This window comes from Dasypus novemcinctus, chromosome 21 (genome assembly GCF_030445035.2).
Source record: "Dasypus novemcinctus isolate mDasNov1 chromosome 21, mDasNov1.1.hap2, whole genome shotgun sequence".
Classification (NCBI taxonomy): Eukaryota; Metazoa; Chordata; class Mammalia; order Cingulata; family Dasypodidae; genus Dasypus; species Dasypus novemcinctus.
In genome coordinates this window covers 28721184-28737783 of record NC_080693.1, presented here as the reverse complement: position 1 = coordinate 28737783, position 16600 = coordinate 28721184, and the positions used below count along the sequence as shown (strand labels likewise).

Below are 16600 nucleotides of genomic sequence, written 5' to 3'. Positions count from 1 at the left end.
ATTAATTAGGCTAATACAGGTAAAGGGTCTGGGACAGTGCCTGGCAGCCCCCAGAAATCACAAACTACTGTTTATTAACGTGCATGAATTGCCCATGACTGACGCATTCCTTACTGCAGGCCTCTGATCAACTCATCTTAGTATTACTAGTTTTCTTGTTATTGCCTAGCACAGGACAGCCTGCAGCCTCCCAGGGACTTACAGAAAACAGCATGTTTTTCTTGTCCTGATTCACGGCTCTAGGATCTGGGATGGCATCGGTGTGCTTAGTCACGGACACAGATTCACCTGCTCATGGAACCGGAAGTGAGAACCACCCCGTGGCGACACCCCCGCCCCAGCCCGGCCCCCATTTGGCCCAGGCCTCGGGGGCCTCACCCGTCAAGATGGACTGGTCCACTCTCAGCGTGGTGGACTTGATCTCGACGAGGCGGAGGTCGGCAGGCACTTTGTCTCCCACTGTGCAGGGGAATGGCCTGGCTGAGGTGGCTTTTGGGCACCGGCCCCCAGAAAAACCAGGAGGCTCCCGGGAACCCAGGCTAGGGCTCGGGACCCTTAGGCGGCCCCCCGCCCTTCTGGCTGAGGAGCTTTGGAGGGATGGGGCCATCACCCACTCTGAGTACCCAGCCAGGACAGAGGCGCGGAGAGGGCCGGGGGTCGCCAGTATCACGCGAGAGGGTCCTAGCATACCCGCCACTTCCACGACGTCTCCGGGGACGATGTCCCGGGCGCGGATCCTCTGCACGCCCTTGCGGTCCGAGCGGATCACCTTGCCCATCTCGGGCTCGTACTCCTTCAGGGCCTCGATGGCGCTCTCGGCATTGCGCTCCTGCAGAACACGAGGCGGGCAGGCGGTCTGTCCCTGCTGCCCCCGGACGGCCACCCCCTCGGAGTGACAACCTCAGGGCGTGGGATGGAGCTGGCAGCAGAAGGACCTGCAGGGAGACCCCAGCACCGGGCGAGGTCACACCCAGGGGCTGGGAGACCCCAGGGCCCCAGCCCACCCACCCCATGCATCCCACCTGCCACACGCCCACGATCGCGTTGGCCACGAGGATCAGGACGATGACCAGGGGCTCGACGAAGGCGGTCGTGGTCTCCTCACCCTCCTCGAACCAGGCTAGGACCTGCAGGATCAGAGCCGGAGATTCGGGCTACGCGGAGGGCTGCGACCAGCTCTCTTGTTCCCTCTGCACCCTGGATCTGCTCTCGTCTCCCCTGCTTTGGAGGAGATACCCTTGGGGACCCCTGGGCTTGAGGAAGGCTCCTCTGACAATGCCTTGACCTGCAGGACGACCGACCCTTGCAGGCAGTGACCGCCACAGCGCACGCCCCACCCAGGCCAGCCTTTGGGACGCGCGGCAGCCGCTGCACTGTCAGCTGGAGGCCCCGCTGCCTGCAGAGAGCTGTGGTTCCCCGAGCGCGGCCCCCAGGCCAGCAGCAGCGGCACTGCCTGAGGTCCTGCAGCTCTAGGGGCCCATCCCAGAACCACGGAGTCAGAACCTGGGGGTGGGCACACAGCAACCGGTGTTCTAGCGAGCTCAGGGGCTTCTGATGCACTGATCAGTGGCGTCTCCTTCCTGCCACAGCGCCGGGAGGCAGGGGACCTGGTGCGGGCCCCTTTGCCACCTCTTGGTTCCAGTGGATACTTGTCACTCCCCCTACACGGGCCTGTGTGCCCATCTGTACAGTGAAGGGGTACAAGTCCCCTTTCGGCTTGACTGTTCTAAGCATGCAGACTGTTCTGCAAGTCTGGTTCTCGCTGAGACACACCAGGCTGGAGGCCAGGATTAAACCTGACCTGGGCAGAGACCTGCAGGAGGGAAGAGTCCGGCCCAGGGCCTGGCCAGCCCACACCCTACCCTGCTGGGGGTGGGGCCGGAACCCGGATCCTGGCCACTCCCCGCCCAGGGCGGCCACCTCTGGCCCTGAGTTACCATTCGGGTGTCTGCTGCGGGGCCACCAGTGACAACCACGGCCTCCCTCCTGACCTCTCCACCCCGGCCCTTGGCCCCAGGTCAGGTGGGGTCTGGGCAGCGAAATCAGGGAAGAACGAAGGGCAGGGGCAATCAAGAGGAGGCGGCCCACCATGGAGACCCCGAGGACTTCCAGGAGTGCTGGAGCCAGAAAAGGTTCTCAGCTGGGGGCAGTTTTGTCCCCCAGGGACATACGGCAATATCTGGAGGCATTTTTGGTGGCCACATCCGGGGGTCTACTAGCATCTGGTGGGTGGAGGCCAGGGATGCTGCAAACATCCTCCAGGGCCCAGGGCGGCCCCACACGACACAGGAGGATCTGGTTTAAAACGCACCAGTGCAGCGGATGAGAACCCCTGGGCGGAGGCAGGGAGGGACAGTGCTGTGTTCCCAGAGCCGGCTCTGCCAGCCAGGGTGGAAGACGGATCGGAGGGAGCCAGAGGGGAGCCTGGAGTCCAGGCGAGGGAAGCCGGGGGCTGAGCAGGGCAGGGGAGGGGAGGGCCCAGGGAGCAGGGTGGGTGCCGACCGCTGAGAGAGCCGAGGGGACAGCTGGGTGCCCCCGAGCCTGGACTCTGAGGCCCGCCCAGAGCCGGCTTGCCCTCCCAGGCCCTGGGGCTGTGACGGGCAGGGCCCTACTTACGAAGGAAACCAGGGCAGCCAGCAGCAGGATGCGTACCAGGAGGTCCTCGAACTGCTCCAGCACCAGCTCCCACAAGGACTTCCCTGGAACGGGAGCACCGCGTGGGGCCTGGGGCACTGCGTGGGGCCTGGGCCCGGCTGACCCCCCTCTTTAGAAGCTGGGAGACCCCTGGCCGCGCCCAGCCCCTGCAGTTCCAAGAGCGAGAGCCCGAGGCCCTTCGAGGCGCAGGTGGGGGAGGAGGGGGGACAGGCCAAGGATGGGGCCCCCGCCCTGCAGCCCGCCCTGCCCGGGCCTCACCTTCCTCTGTCGGGAGCTCTGCAGGATCCAGGCAGCCAGGAGTCATGAGGAGACAAGAGACAGCGGGTTACGCGGAGTCCTGCTCACCGAGCCTGCCCAGGATGGCCGGACGCACGCCCGCGGGTTGCTGGGGTCACACGACCTCAGAACGGACGGCTTGAGCCCAGGTGCTTCCAGTCCCCCCCCGCCCACCCTGGTTGAGGGTCTGGTGAGGCCTGGCTCACCTTGGGACAAGAGCAGAACAGGAGGGCCCTTCCAGCCCAGCCCCTCCCCCATCACATAGGGGAAACTGAGGCCTGGAGAAGCGAACCCTGAGGTGGGTAGTTCTCACAGCTCCCCTGTCCTTCCTCAGACTGCCCATTTCTGTTCACCCTCGCCCCCACTGCCAGCAAGGCCCTCCCTTCAGCAGCAACTCAAATTGAGAACCCCAGCTCAAGCTGCCTCTGCCCTCAGACACACTCGCTCCTCCTGGGCCACCTGGGCAGACCACCTGAGCAGACCACCTGAGCAGAGCACTGGGCAGAGCACCTGAGCAGACCACTGGGCAGAGCACCTGGGCAGAGCACTGGGCAGAGCACCTGGGCAGAGCACCTGAGCAGAGCACCTGGGCAGAGCACCTGGGCAGACCACTGGGCAGAGCACCTGGGCAGACCACTGGGCAGAGCACCTGGGCAGAGCACCTGGGCAGACCACTGGGCAGAGCACCTGAGCAGAGCACTGGGCAGAGCACCTGGGCAGACCACTGGGCAGAGCACCTGGGCAGAGCACCTGGGCAGACCACTGGGCAGACCACCTGAGCAGAGCACTGGGCAGAGCACCTGGGCAGACCACTGGGCAGAGCACCTGAGCAGACCACTGGGCAGAGCACCTGGGCAGAGCACTGGGCAGAGCACCTGGGCAGACCACTGGGCAGAGCACCTGGGCAGAGCACCTGGGCAGACCACTGGGCAGAGCACCTGGGCAGAGCACCTGGGCAGACCACTGGGCAGACCACCTGAGCAGAGCACTGGGCAGAGCACCTGGGCAGACCACTGGGCAGAGCACCTGAGCAGACCACTGGGCAGAGCACCTGGGCAGAGCACCTGAGCAGAACACTGGGCAGAGCACCTGGGCAGAGCACTGGGCAGAGCACCTGGGCAGACCACTGGGCAGAGCACCTGAGCAGAGCACCTGGGCAGAGCACCTGGGCAGACCACTGGGCAGAGCACCTGGGCAGAGCACTGGGCAGAGCACCTGGGCAGAACACTGGGCAGAGCACCTGGGCAGAGCACCTGAGCAGAGCACTGGGCAGAGCACCTGGGCAGAGCACCTGGGCAGACCACTGGGCAGAGCACCTGAGGAGAGCACCTGGGCAGACCACTGGGCAGAGCACCTGAGCAGAGCACTGGGCAGACCACTGGGCAGACCACTGGGCAGAGCACCTGGGCAGAGCACCTGGGCAGACCACTGGGCAGACCACTGGGCAGAGCACCTGGGCAGAGCACCTGGGCAGAGCACTGGGCAGAGCACCTGGGCATAGCACCTGGGCAGAGCACTGGGCAGAGCACCTGGGCAGACCACTGGGCAGAGCACCTGGGCAGAGCACCTGAGCAGAGCACTGGGCAGACCACTGGGCAGAGCACCTGGGAGCACTGGGCAGAGCACTTGGCCAGAGCACTGGGCAGACCACTGGGCAGACCACTGGGCAGAGCACCTGGGCAGAGCACCTGAGCAGAGCACCTGAGCAGAGCACTGAGCAGAGCACTGGACAGACCACTGGGCAGAGCACCTGAGCAGAGCACCTGGGCAGAGCACCTGGGCAGAGCACCTGGGCGAGGTGTGACCTGCCCCTGAACACCATGGAGCTCCCTCTGGACAAGCACCTGGCAGCCGCATTAAAGGCGGTGAGGAATGGCCCACGGTTCCACCCCTGGCAGTCAAGCCTCAGCTTGCCCCCTCCTGCAAGGTCAGTGAAGACACCCCCCAGGCCAGTCCCAGAGCCACACAACGTTTAAGACTACGGTTTCCAACCCCCAGCAGGGCCCCCCATGCAGACTTTTTATGCCTCCATTTCGGGAAGCCCCCTGGAACCCCACAAGCCGCTGCCTTTGAACCCTCCCTGCAGCCTCCAGGGCAGGCAGGGTGGGAAGTCACCGCCTCGCTTCACAGTGGTCAGAACTGAGGCTCAGGGTGGAGAAGGGGCTTGACGGAGGTCACCCAGCGGGTGAGCCGTGTGGGGCTGTGGGACTGGGCAGGCGGCTGGGCCCTGCAGGACGGACCCTGGCGGCCTTCTCCTGCCCCGCCGAGGCCCCGTGCCACTCTCCAGGACAGTCTCCCGGAGGCCCACCCCAGCTGGCTCCCTTTCCTCTTCCTCCTCCTCCCCCCACCCAGATGGAACAGGTCCTCATAGCCCCTGCCTGCTCCCGCCCCAGGCACTGGCAAGCATTTTCCCGCGGGAGCCCCCCTGGGTTTGGAAGGCCTGGGTCTGCCCCTGACAGCTGAACCATGGAGAGTACCAAGCAGTCCACTGGGCTGCAGGAATCCAGGAGCGAAACACAGAACCTAAAAATACACTTTCTAGCATTTTCTCCAAAGCCCTATTTTAGGCAACAGCTGACATTTTCCGTGGAAAATGTAATCTCCAGTGTCCTGAGTCGAGATTAAAATCAAACAGACGTTTTCCTTCTGATCTATTTAGCTGAAGCGAACAGGAAAGGCGGGGGTGGGGGTGGGGAGAGGGCCAGGACTGCTTTCTGGACCACTTCTCCAACAGAGCAGGGTCCTTTGGAGGTCATCTCAGCCATGCCCCAGCCTCTGCAAAGAACAGTGCCATGCTCAGGACACGCACCTGCTTTACCCAGGAGACTCCTAAACCCTCCACTCCTGTTCTGGAGCAAGTTCATCTGTGAGTCTCACCTGAATACCTCCTGCTGTCTTCCTAACCCATCCCTCTGTCGGGCATGCAGCCCTGGGCATTTATTCCAGGCAAGGGTAATTCCTGGGGGTGAGAAGCATGGCCTGGACCACACATGCCAGCTCTGGTTCCCCCACCAAGCTGCCCCCTGCCTGCCCCTGCCCCAGCTGGTCCTCAAGTTCTCCCTTCTCTGCCCTCTCGTGCCTCCCACAGCCTGACCAGCACCTGCCCTGTGGTGGTCTTTATGCTGTGCACCCAATATTTCTGGTTCTCCCCACCCATGGGCAGAGAGTAGGACTGCGCTTCCTGGCCCCCAAGCAGGTTGCAAAAAGAAGTGATTGTGTTAGTCCTGGGGTGGACAGGTGATTGCTGGTGTGAGACTCTAGAAGAGTGCTATGCACTGGAATTTCTGTGATGATGGCTATGGTCTCTGTGCTGCCCAGTACCATAGCCACTAGCTACATGGGGCCCTTGGCATGTGGAATAGGGCTCGTGTGACCAAGGAACTAAGTTTTAAATTTTACTTAATTTTCATGAATTCAAATTTAACTAGGTGCACGAGGCTGGCAGCCACCGTTTTGGAACACCCAGGCCGGCTGCTTTTTCCCTCTGATGCACCAAGCAGCAGTCTCCGAGGTGGCGTCTGTGCTGTCCCCCTGGGTCACTCAGTGAAGAAACTGAGGAGCCCCAGATGAACCGACACTGGCAGTGTGAGTGAGAAAAGAACTCTATTGTTGGAGGCCCTTGAGAAGTGGGGCTGTTACTGCAGCATAACCTCGCTGATGCTGACTGACGGCCCCTTCTCCCGAGACCCGGCTTCTACCGCCTCCACCTCCTGCTCCCCCCGGCAGGCTCAGCCAGCCACTGAGGCCGCAGCAGATGCCCTGCCTGTCCCTGCGCAGGGCGCAAGGCAGGCTTCCAGGGCCACCTCAGCAGCTAGCTAACTCCCCGTGGGGTCCAGGTGGGTGGCCCAGCTCCGTGAGCCTCGTTTGGAAGATGGGGCACCCACACCTGCCTCAAAGGGCTGCTGGAAGGTGCATCAGCACCATCATCATTACTGTTATTAACAGAAGCCACATTTACTGAGCGTCTCCTGTGGACCAAGCAGTTTGCCAGGCGCTCTAGCTACATTATCTCTAGCGAACAAATGGGAAGACACTGTGTACTGGGCAGTGGGCAGCACACAGAATAACAGCAGCAGCTGGTGCTGTGTCAGATGTCCTGCCAGCTGTGTGTGTGTCTTATTCTCTTAGCGTTCTCAGCCCAAGGAGGAGGGTACAATTATTATTATTCCCATTTCACAGAGGGGACAACTGAAGCCCAGACAGGCTGAGTAACGGGTTGATGGTCACACAGCTGAGAAGCTGACGGACTGGGTTTTGAGTTCAGGCAGCCAAGCTCTAGAGCCCCTACACAGACCTCCTGCCCTAACACCTAGGCTCTCCTGCCTTCCCTCCCCCGTGTCCCCAGCCAAGGTCACCTGAACGTGTCCCATGTCCTGACTGTCAGACTGGATGCCCTCATCCCATCCACTGTCCCCTCTGTAGTGACCCCAGAGCACAGTCAAAATCATCCCTGTCCAGAAAGCTCTCTGCTTCCTCACAGGTGACGTTTTGGGGTTGCCAGGCCCTGCCTGCTCAGGCCTGGTCTGCTGCAGACTCCAATTCCACCAAGACCCTGAAAGGCCCAATTCTCCCCTCACATCAGTGAGTTCTGGAGCTACAGAGGGAGCCCAGGTGCTGGGAGAGGTCCCTCCAAGACCCCAGTGCGCCTCCCCCTGCTGTCCCCAGACTGTGCGCGTGGGTGGGGGCTGAGCTCGTTCCCCTGACATGCTGGCTCCGGGCCTTCAGCCGTGCTGGAGGCCCCATTTAGTAAACGGAGGACTGCCCGCACCCGCCCGCCTCTTAATGCCGTCCACTGGACTACACGGGACAGACCATAACGAGCAGGTGCTGCTCCCTCCCTAGTCCCCAGGTGGGTCAGATTGGGGGTGGGGCGGCCCCCATCATTCTGGGCCTCTCCCAGCCAGCCCACCCCACTCTGGGGCCCCGTGGGCCAGACTGAACCAGTCCAGCCCCCTGAGGCCCGACATGGGGCCAGCAGGAGGAGCCGGGATCAAAAGGGGATGTAGGAGCTGCTGTGGCTCAGTGGTTGAGCACCAGCTTCCCACAAAAGAGGTCCCGGGTTCAATCCCAGTCCCTGGTACCTCAAAAAAAAAAAAAAAATGGGGGAGGGAAGCAGATTTGGCTCAACTGATAGAGCATCCACCTACCATATGGGACGTCCAGGGTTCAAACCCAGGGCCTCCTGACCCATGTGATGAGTTGGCCCACATGCAGTGCTGATGCATGGAAGGAGTGCCGTGCCACACAGGGGTGTCCCCCATGTAGGGGAGCCCCACGCGCAAGGAGTGCGACCCATAAGGAGAGCCACTCTGTGTGAAAAAAGTGCAGCCTGCCCAAGAATGGCGCCACACACACGGAGAGCTGACGCACCAAGATGTCGCAACAAAAAGAGATAGATTCCAGGTGTCACTGACAAGAATCCAAGCGGACACAGAAGAACACAGCAAATGGACAGAGAGCAGACAATGGGGGTGGGGGAAAGGGAGAGAAATAAATAAAACAAAAAAAAAACGGAGGATGTGATAAGAGAATCTTCATGGCTTAGACAAGGTAGCTGATGCAGAGGACTTGAGTTCAAATCCTGCTCTATTTCTTGGTAGTCCCATGGCCACGGGTAAGCCACTCAACCCGCTCCGGGGGTCGCTTTCACCGTCTGCAGAATGGGGTAATGGTAGTAACGACTTCCTAATGTCGCTGTGAAGGTGAAATGGCATGAAGCACTTAGAATAACACACAGCACACAGCCCGTGCTCAAGGAGCATTAGCCATCATCACCATAATTACTGGAACACACACTCCATTACATGACAGCAGGACGTCCACTGAAGTGGCTACGGCACCCAGAGCAGTGCGGGCACAGAGTAAGTGCTCAATAAATATCTGCAGATGGATGGCCCTGCCTTCCCCCTGCCCAGACCTTCAGTGGCTCTCCACGGCCCACGAGAGAAAGACCAGCCTTTGCATGGCATTCAAGGCCCACTGGCTCTGCCCCAAACAGCCCTTCCAGAACCACTCACATACCTCAGAGCAAGCAGGACCCTCAGCATGGCCACCATATCTGCTCGTTTTGCTCAAGCTTTTGTCCATGCCATTCCCTCTGTCCGCAGTTACCCTTCCCCATCCCCTCATGGAAATCCCACCCTCTCAGGAAGGCTTCACTAAAAAGACCCTCCTCTGGGTGCACTCCCAGATCCCGACCTCGTCACCTTGCCTTCCCTCACCACTGCAGGACCTTCACACAGTTATCTGTGGTGGCCCCCCCCCACGGGGGAGCAGCTCCAGGCCGGGGAGGGGGTGACTCATCCTGGGCCCCCACGGAGCCCTCTCAGCCACTGTTTACTCAGTTGTCCCAGGTTCAGGCTGGGCCCAGGGCTGGAGGGTGGGGGGAGGGGGGTGCAGGGCCAGGCTGTCCCCGGGCTGCCCCAGGTGCCACGCTCCACCTGCTCCCCTGCTGCCCGCCCAACTCCTTCCTTCTCACAACACTGGAAACTGGTATTTCGGCTTCTAAATGTCAGCTCCAGCCAGGAGAGGTGAGCACTCAGGGAGACCTTCCTCGAAGGTAAATTTACAGAACAATTAAATTGTCGCTGGCAAGGTCAGGGCCAGAGCTGAGGGGCCCTGGCTGCCCTGGGAGAGGCCCCGGCTGGGCAGGCTCCACCCAGCCCACCTGGCCCTGCTGCATCTCCAGGGTCCACCCAGTGTGGACGGGCAGGCCCCACTTGGCAGAGGACCGCCTGCCACCCTGGCTCCCCCACTCCACAGAGGGGTCTACTGGGCCTACCTGGCGCTACAGGTTTGCTCTGCTGCCTTGGGGAGCTCCTGGTGCGTGACACTGTTCCTGGGGGGCTAAGGATGTCCAGCAAGGGCCAGCGGGTATGAGAACTAGGGTGAAGCCTAAAAGACCTTGAACTTCCAAAACTCTGCATACAAAGCCTGCCCCCTGCTCCAGATCTGGGAGGGGGTTTCACATCCTGCAAAGGCCATGGGGGATCTCAGGGTCCCCTCTCTGCAATGCTGAGGCCAAGGAGGAGGAGGCCTGCCACCCGGCAAGTGCAGCCACTGAGATCCCCCACATCCCGCCCTCCTGCTCTGGACCTGGTTGCCCGAGTCCCAGCAGCCAGCTGGGCCCAGCTGAGGGCAAGGGGCAAGGTCACAGCCAAGACACCACCGGCAGGAATCCAAATCCACACCCACCCCTCCCACCTGGCAGCCCCAACCCCAGCCCGCAGCCCCTGATCCCCCCAGCTGCCTCAACAGAGACCAGCCCCAGAGGCCTCCTGGGATCTCGCCGGCTCCCACGCTGCACCTGCACCGAGCTGGAGGGTCCCTCAGGCCCACCCAGCAGGACCTGCTCAGCCCAGTCTTGCCTCCTCGCCTCGGTGCATGTCGGACAAAGCTGAGCCGCCAGTTCGCAGACACAGGAAAGCAAACGGCTCCCAAGCAGATGAAAAGGTGCCAGCCGACTTGTAAAGGAGACATGCAAAATAGAACCATGACAGGACACTTTTCGATCAGATCGGCACTGATCAAAATGTCTGATTACACACTGTGCTGGCCACATCGTGGGGAAATAGGCTGCGGTACAACGTTATGGAGAACAATTGAGCCACAGCTGTCAAAATTAAAAATGCACACATCCTCTGACCCAGGAATTCCACTTCAGGAACTTATCCTTCAACGATATTCATAAGTGTGCAATGACGTGGGATATCCACAAATGTGTGCAATGACGTGGGGACAGGGACATTCCGTGTAGCATTGTGGCAGAACCAGGGGCGGCAAAGAACCGAGCGTCCATCAGGAGTTGGGGTGGAGAAAAGCAGGGACAGCCACACGACCACATCCTACAGAGCCACTAGGAAGCTGGAGAACACTCTACCTGGAACCACCTCTAAGCGGTGGCCAGGAGGACAAGCAGGGGCAAAAGGTACTCATAGCACACCTCACTTCACGTGAAAAAAGCTCAGAGACAGGAGATCCATCTGTGTATATGCATAGAATAACCTGGGCAGGAGACAAGATTCTGGGGAAAAAAAGTTTTCTTAAAAGGTAAAAAGCCTCACAAGGAAGCAGCACTCCGGGCCCCTTGGGGACCTGCAGAGAAAGGCGGGCTCAGAAGGGGGGGCGGGCAGGGACCCATCTCTACCGTGTGCAGGGGGCGGGGGCTCGAGGCTGGCCCCTTCACTGCCTGCACTGCTGATGCCTGGCCAGGCTTCCCTCTGCAGGAGGAGGGTGAGGGAGGATGGGAAGGTGGGATCCCCAGTACCATCCCTGCCCCCAGTCCCCGGGGCAGAATTTGCAAATTTCAGGCCTGAAACAAATGTCTTCCCTGTGGTTTCCAGCACGCTAACGACCTTGCAGGTGCACAGCTCCTGGGGGGTTCCCTCCACCCGCAGGCCACACCCACCTCACCACCCAGCTCTGGCCCTGAGCCAGCCCGGCCCCCTCCATCCTAGGGAGGGGTGACCTCACTGAACACTCACAAACAACTCCAAGGGATGAGATTCGTGGAGCCCCACTTAGAGATGGGGAAACCGGGCCCAGAGAGGACCTCCCTGCTAGGAAGGGGCAGAGCCAGGGCTCAGAACCCCATCCGTGGCGACCACAGGACACTCCACGCTGCCCCCCACCCCAGGCCAAGGCTGGGCCCTGGAAGCTGGGGACCACGAGGCAGAGAGGGGCAGCTGGCTGCCCTCCCCTCACCTGCCGACTTCCCAAGCCCTGGAATGAGGGAGAAGCCCAGCAGCGAGGGGAGGGAAGAGCCATCCGGGGTGACCGTGAGGGCTGGGGACAAAGCTGGAACAGCTGCTGCCCAGCTGTCCCCAACCCCCGGGACAGACACCAACACCAGGGTCCCAGAGCCTGTGGAACCTGTGACCCCCAGTACAGACAGGGAAACTGAGGCACCTGTACCAGCTCCCCCACTAACTTTGTGACCTCGGGCAAGTTAACACCTCTGCAAAACGAGATGACAACAGCCCTTACTTCATAGGGTTGTTTTGAGGAAGAAATGAGAGAATAGATGAAAAGTGCTGAGAACAGCACCCAGCACATAGTAAGTGCTCGATAAACATTAGCTTTTATTATTATTACCATCAAAGCACACAGAAGCCAATGGAGCCCAGCAATGCCCCTCCCCAACTTTTCCTCTCCCCACCCCAAGGCACACTCACCTCTCTGTGAACCCACCCACCATGCCAACATCCTCAGCCACCATCCCACACAGAGGTCTAGAGACCAGGGCATCCCGAGATCCGCCAAACAACACAGGGCGAGTCTAGGGGCCTCCTCCCTCCAGTAAGCCCCACCCCGATGGACCAATGGCAACACGGGGGGCCAGAGAGGAGAGGGGCTTGGGCAGGGTTGCACAGGGCAGAATCTGTGTGATTCCGGGGCAGCCTCAAGGGTTGGGGTCCCAGCTTTTTCAGGAAATCTGGATTCCCAAGTTGGAGGCCACGGTGGATACAGAAGAGGCTACGGGACCCCAGCCCTTGCCTGCCCGACCCCCATCCCCGCTCTAGGGTCAGGCCACGAAGAGCTGCCCTGCTCTTCTGCAGCAGTGACACTCTCCCTGCCAAGTCACTAATGGGGATATTAAATAATATTTATCTCTCCAGTTCCTCCCACAGCTCCACTAAATATAGCAACTAATTTTTTTGAAAAAGGATTTCTGCTTCAGAAAGATAATATTTATATAAGAGGTGGTTTTCATAAACCAATATGAAACCCAAAGCTCCCTTTCCGACAGCTCTTCGGAGTTCTCGAGCCGGCCTCGCACGGAGGGACCCTCAACGCCAGCACCTTCCCCTCTGGGGAAAGAGGAAGCGGGGGCGACAGGCCAGCTGTGACCTGTGAAAGGGTGAGGCCCCAATCCCCGAGGGGACACCACCCAAGCTGTGCTTTGCCCGGGGAGGGAAGGAGGCGCTGCTCCGCGGACCCCCCGCCACTGGGAAGCTGTGGGGGTGGGCAGAGGGCAGCCGGGCCTGCCTGGAGACAGCGCGCACGGGGAAGGGACCTCTGCGCTGCAGGGACCCGCACAGGAGCCACGGCCACATCTGGGCAGTACCTGGAGCAGCTGCTGTGCCTTTGGCAGAAAGGAGGATCTCCCCTCCTTGGAAGGGTGTGCAGAAGGAACGGGCACCCCTCCCACCCAAGCGGCAGAGCAGCCAGCTGGGAAACTCCCTGCCCCGCAGGAGCCGCTCCAGGTCACTGGGTCAGAGAAAGGCCTCCCCGGAGACTCCCCAAGGCCTGGAACCTGCCGCCCGCGGGGACTGCGTCTCTGGTCTCACAGTTCAAAGCTCCCACCGCCCCAGGCAGCCACTTCCGCCTGGGGTTGCAGAAAGAGGAAGACCTGGGGGTTGGGGCGGGGGCACAGCGAGGACGCCCGCTGACGAGCTGCACCTTCTAGGACGTTTTATTCAGCCCTCGGGGGAGACCCTCGGGGCCAGCCGGGCGGCCCGGCCCCAGCCTCCCCGCCCCCAAGGTCCCCGCTCGGGCGGGTCTCGGGGTCTGCGCCCGCACGCGCCGGGCTGGCGGGCTGGTGGCTGCGCGGCGCGGGGGTCCAGAGCCGACCGCGGATGGGGTGGGCTGCAGCTGGCATGGGAGGAAGGGGCCGGGGGTGGCAGCGGGGAGCCCGGAGGGACCGCGCAGGTCCCAGGGCCTGGAGGGAGGGGAGCTGGGAGCCAGGCGTCCGGTCTCCCAACCCGGAACCGCCCCCCCCGAAGGTGGCCGCTCAGCCCCGCAGGGCGCCCCACAAGCATCTGAAGAGGCTTCCGGAGCCCTCGCTTCCTGCCCGCCCCCGGGGACCGAGAGCCCAGGGCGGAAGAAGACCGCTCAGCCGCCGCCGTGCAGGGGGGAAACTGAGACAGCGGCGCGCGCGGGCCCCGCTTCCCGGTCCGGCCCGCACTCTCACCGTTGGGGCCGTAACGCTCCCGCGCGCCGGTCACCTGCGCCGGGCTCAGGCCGCTCTCGGCGGTCACCGAGAAGCGGCGCAGCACGTCGGCGGCCGGGAGCAGGTGCGCCGCCTCCATGCCGCCCGCCTGGACGTCTGCGCCGTCGGCACCGTCGAGGCCGCCTCTTCGCGGGGCTATTGCGCGGGGCGCCGGGGACTCGGGCCCGAGGGGGCGCCGCGCGTGGCCATGTCCGCGCTAGGACCTTCCCCGACGGCAGTGGCGGCGGTGGCCTCAGCCCGCGCCAGGATGCTGCGCCCCAGGCTCCCTCCCCGGGGCGGGGCGGCGCGGGGCCCGCCCCCGCACTCACACCCCTTCCGGCCGCACTTCTCGCCCGCCGCCCCGCCCCCGCAGCGCCCCGGGCCGCGAGGCCGCGCCGCGCGCCCCTTCTGCAGAGGAGGAAACTGAGGCCACGGCCGGGAGCGTGCCGCGCGTGGGGGCAGCCGAGGGCGCAGGGCCCCGAGGGGCGCTGTCCGGGTCCGCGGAGCACTGGGGGGCCGTCCGGGGACCGGGAAAGCCGGCTTGCCCTCCTCGCTCCAGGCCTTGAACCTGGGTCCTGGGAGGCGGCCAAATGGACACGGCCGCGACGGGCCTCCTACCCCCCAACTTCGAATTCTGCCAACTGTGACTTTGGGTCTGGTGGGACCCGAAAAGGCTGTGACTAAGCGTGCCTCCGCTGGAGGACTCAACTTGATTTTTATGTATTTTATTTGAAGTTTGTCCTGTCTTTATCTTCCAAACATGCAGCGATGAGACATTATTCCACACATAACCAGAACCTACAACAATGAACCAGTATATTAAAAAGTTCAGAAAACCAGCCCTGTTACCCGAGGCTGGCACCCTCACCCCAGCAGGAAATGCAACGGCGCGGCGGGGGCGGGGCTCCCTAGGGCGGCCTGATGGGGTGAGGTGGGGGACCTCTTGCCCCAGGAGCCGGGAGGGACGCAGCCCCTGCCCCAGCGCTCGCCGGGCTCCAGCCGCCTGGAGAAGGGGCTGCAGGCTCTGGAAAGGAAGCCGTGGGCAGGCAGAAACCACTCACCGGACCGAAAGGAGGGGTGAAGAGAGCCGGCCAGTCCCACCGCCCGCGCCTCACCCGCCTCCCCTCCTCCCCTCCCCCACCCAAGCTGGCTCTCCTGTCCCGAGCTTCAGCTTCTGGGGAGCCACCAAGGCCTATAGGGCCCTAGATTCCAGAACTGAGCCCTCCCAGCCAGCTGTTGGAACCCCAAACCCTCCAGCACCTTCAGCGCCTGGAAGCCTCGCCAGAAAAATGGAACTGCGCTCCTCCCGGGGCGGCCCATCCCCCAAAAGCACCCGTTTCTTCCTCACCTCGGGTTGCTGACCCCCCAAGCCCCTCTTTTCTCCCAGGACAGGGCTAGCCTCCTCCTCTGTCCCCTTCCCCCCCCCCCCCCATGCCTCCCCCAGCCCAGAAAGAATTGGTAAGGACAGGCTGGCTGAGCCGTCAGGTCCCCTGCTGCTTCTGCCAGGGCACCCAGGCCGACTCTGGGGCACCCTTGGCTCTCCAGGCTGCTGCTCCAGGGTGGAGGTAAGGGTGTGCTGACTTTCTGGCCGCGGCTCCTTCCAGCCTGGCATTTTTGATCCCCCAGTTCTTCCCATCCTGTCCTTTCCTCTCCCACCTCCACTGTCCACAAAGGCAGCCCCACTGGTTGCTGGGAAAAGGGTCAGCCAGGAGAGCGGGACCAGAGCTCTACCGCCCCCTCTAGAGACCTCTCTCCTAGAGACAGAGCCCTGGGCTTTCAGGCAACGGGGACCCCATCCTCCCACACACACATCCTGGGGGTAAGGCTCGTCTCTGCCAGCCCCAAGGACCTCAACCCCGAGCCTCTCCGACTCCGCCCCACCCTCAGCTGTGAGTTGGTGTTTGCTAGAAGATAGGGCCAGAAGGCCTGCCTGTTTGCTCTGGCAGCCAGGCCTACATTTCCTTTCTCCAGCCCATCCCACCCTGCCTCCAAGTCACCAAAGGCAGGGCAAACGGCTGCCAGCAAGCGGGGCCCCCACCCTGGCAGGCTCACACACCTGTCAGCATGCCCCCCTGCGCAGCCGCCCCCGTCGTGCCTTCTGGGCACTCCCCCAGGCGTCCACAGAATCACAGTTATCTCACACCCCACTACCGGCCCGGTTGCTGTCTGCCCATACTACATCCTCTGTCTGCACTTGAACAGTCAGCTGGTGGCCAGACTGTCCAAAGGGCAGGTCTGTCCTCCCCTCTCCCATGCCATGTACTGACAGCTCCGAGCCTGGCACCCAGCCCCAGCTCTTCTCAACTTCCCGTGTGATAGATGGTGGCAGAACTCAATACCTCTCTGGCGGGAGGCATGCCTAGCCACCTCACCTGGGGGAGCTGAGGTGGGGTGAGGGGGGAAAGTAAGTCCTCCCTGGAAGGATTTGGCCTCCTGCGGAAGAGGATGTTGCAGGCAGAAAAAAAGCAGCCTGCGTGGAAGGTGAGAAGCCTCAGCCGTGTGTCGGGAACAGTAAATCCATCGCGCAGCACAGCTGGATCATCGCACGAGGACCAGAGGCGCCGCTAGGACGCCGAGAACCTTGACTGCCCCCCTGGACTTGGATTTTGTACTGGAAGCTTTCCAAGCAATGGAGGGATGGAGTCAGACTTGCCTTTAGAAAAGCTCGCCAGGAAGCGGGTGTGGGGAAGGGATTGAAGGGGAGAGCTGAGGCGGAAAGGAGCCTGCAGTTGTCCTGAG

General features: G+C 62.2%; 1 protein-coding gene across 2 annotated transcripts in view; it reads right to left on the bottom strand.

The window, feature by feature from the left end:
• ATP2A3 (ATPase sarcoplasmic/endoplasmic reticulum Ca2+ transporting 3) overlaps positions 1-14164 on the bottom strand; it is a 31929-nt gene extending 17765 nt beyond the window's left edge. The window contains exons 1-7 of one of the 2 annotated variants that reach the window (XM_058283748.2): positions 13844-14164; positions 2914-2931; positions 2617-2699; positions 1023-1127; positions 691-829; positions 379-459; positions 203-288 (exon numbers count right to left, since the gene is read on the bottom strand). In XM_058283748.2, the coding sequence (XP_058139731.1) occupies positions 203-288; positions 379-459; positions 691-829; positions 1023-1127; positions 2617-2699; positions 2914-2931; positions 13844-13961 (630 nt within the window). In that variant the 5' untranslated portion in view covers positions 13962-14164. Of the gene's footprint in view, positions 1-202; positions 289-378; positions 460-690; positions 830-1022; positions 1128-2616; positions 2700-2913; positions 2932-12104; positions 12193-13843 lie in introns of those variants that run through there. The other variant, XM_071210394.1, reaches the window with a different exon arrangement.
• Positions 14165-16600: the final 2436 nt, after the last annotated feature.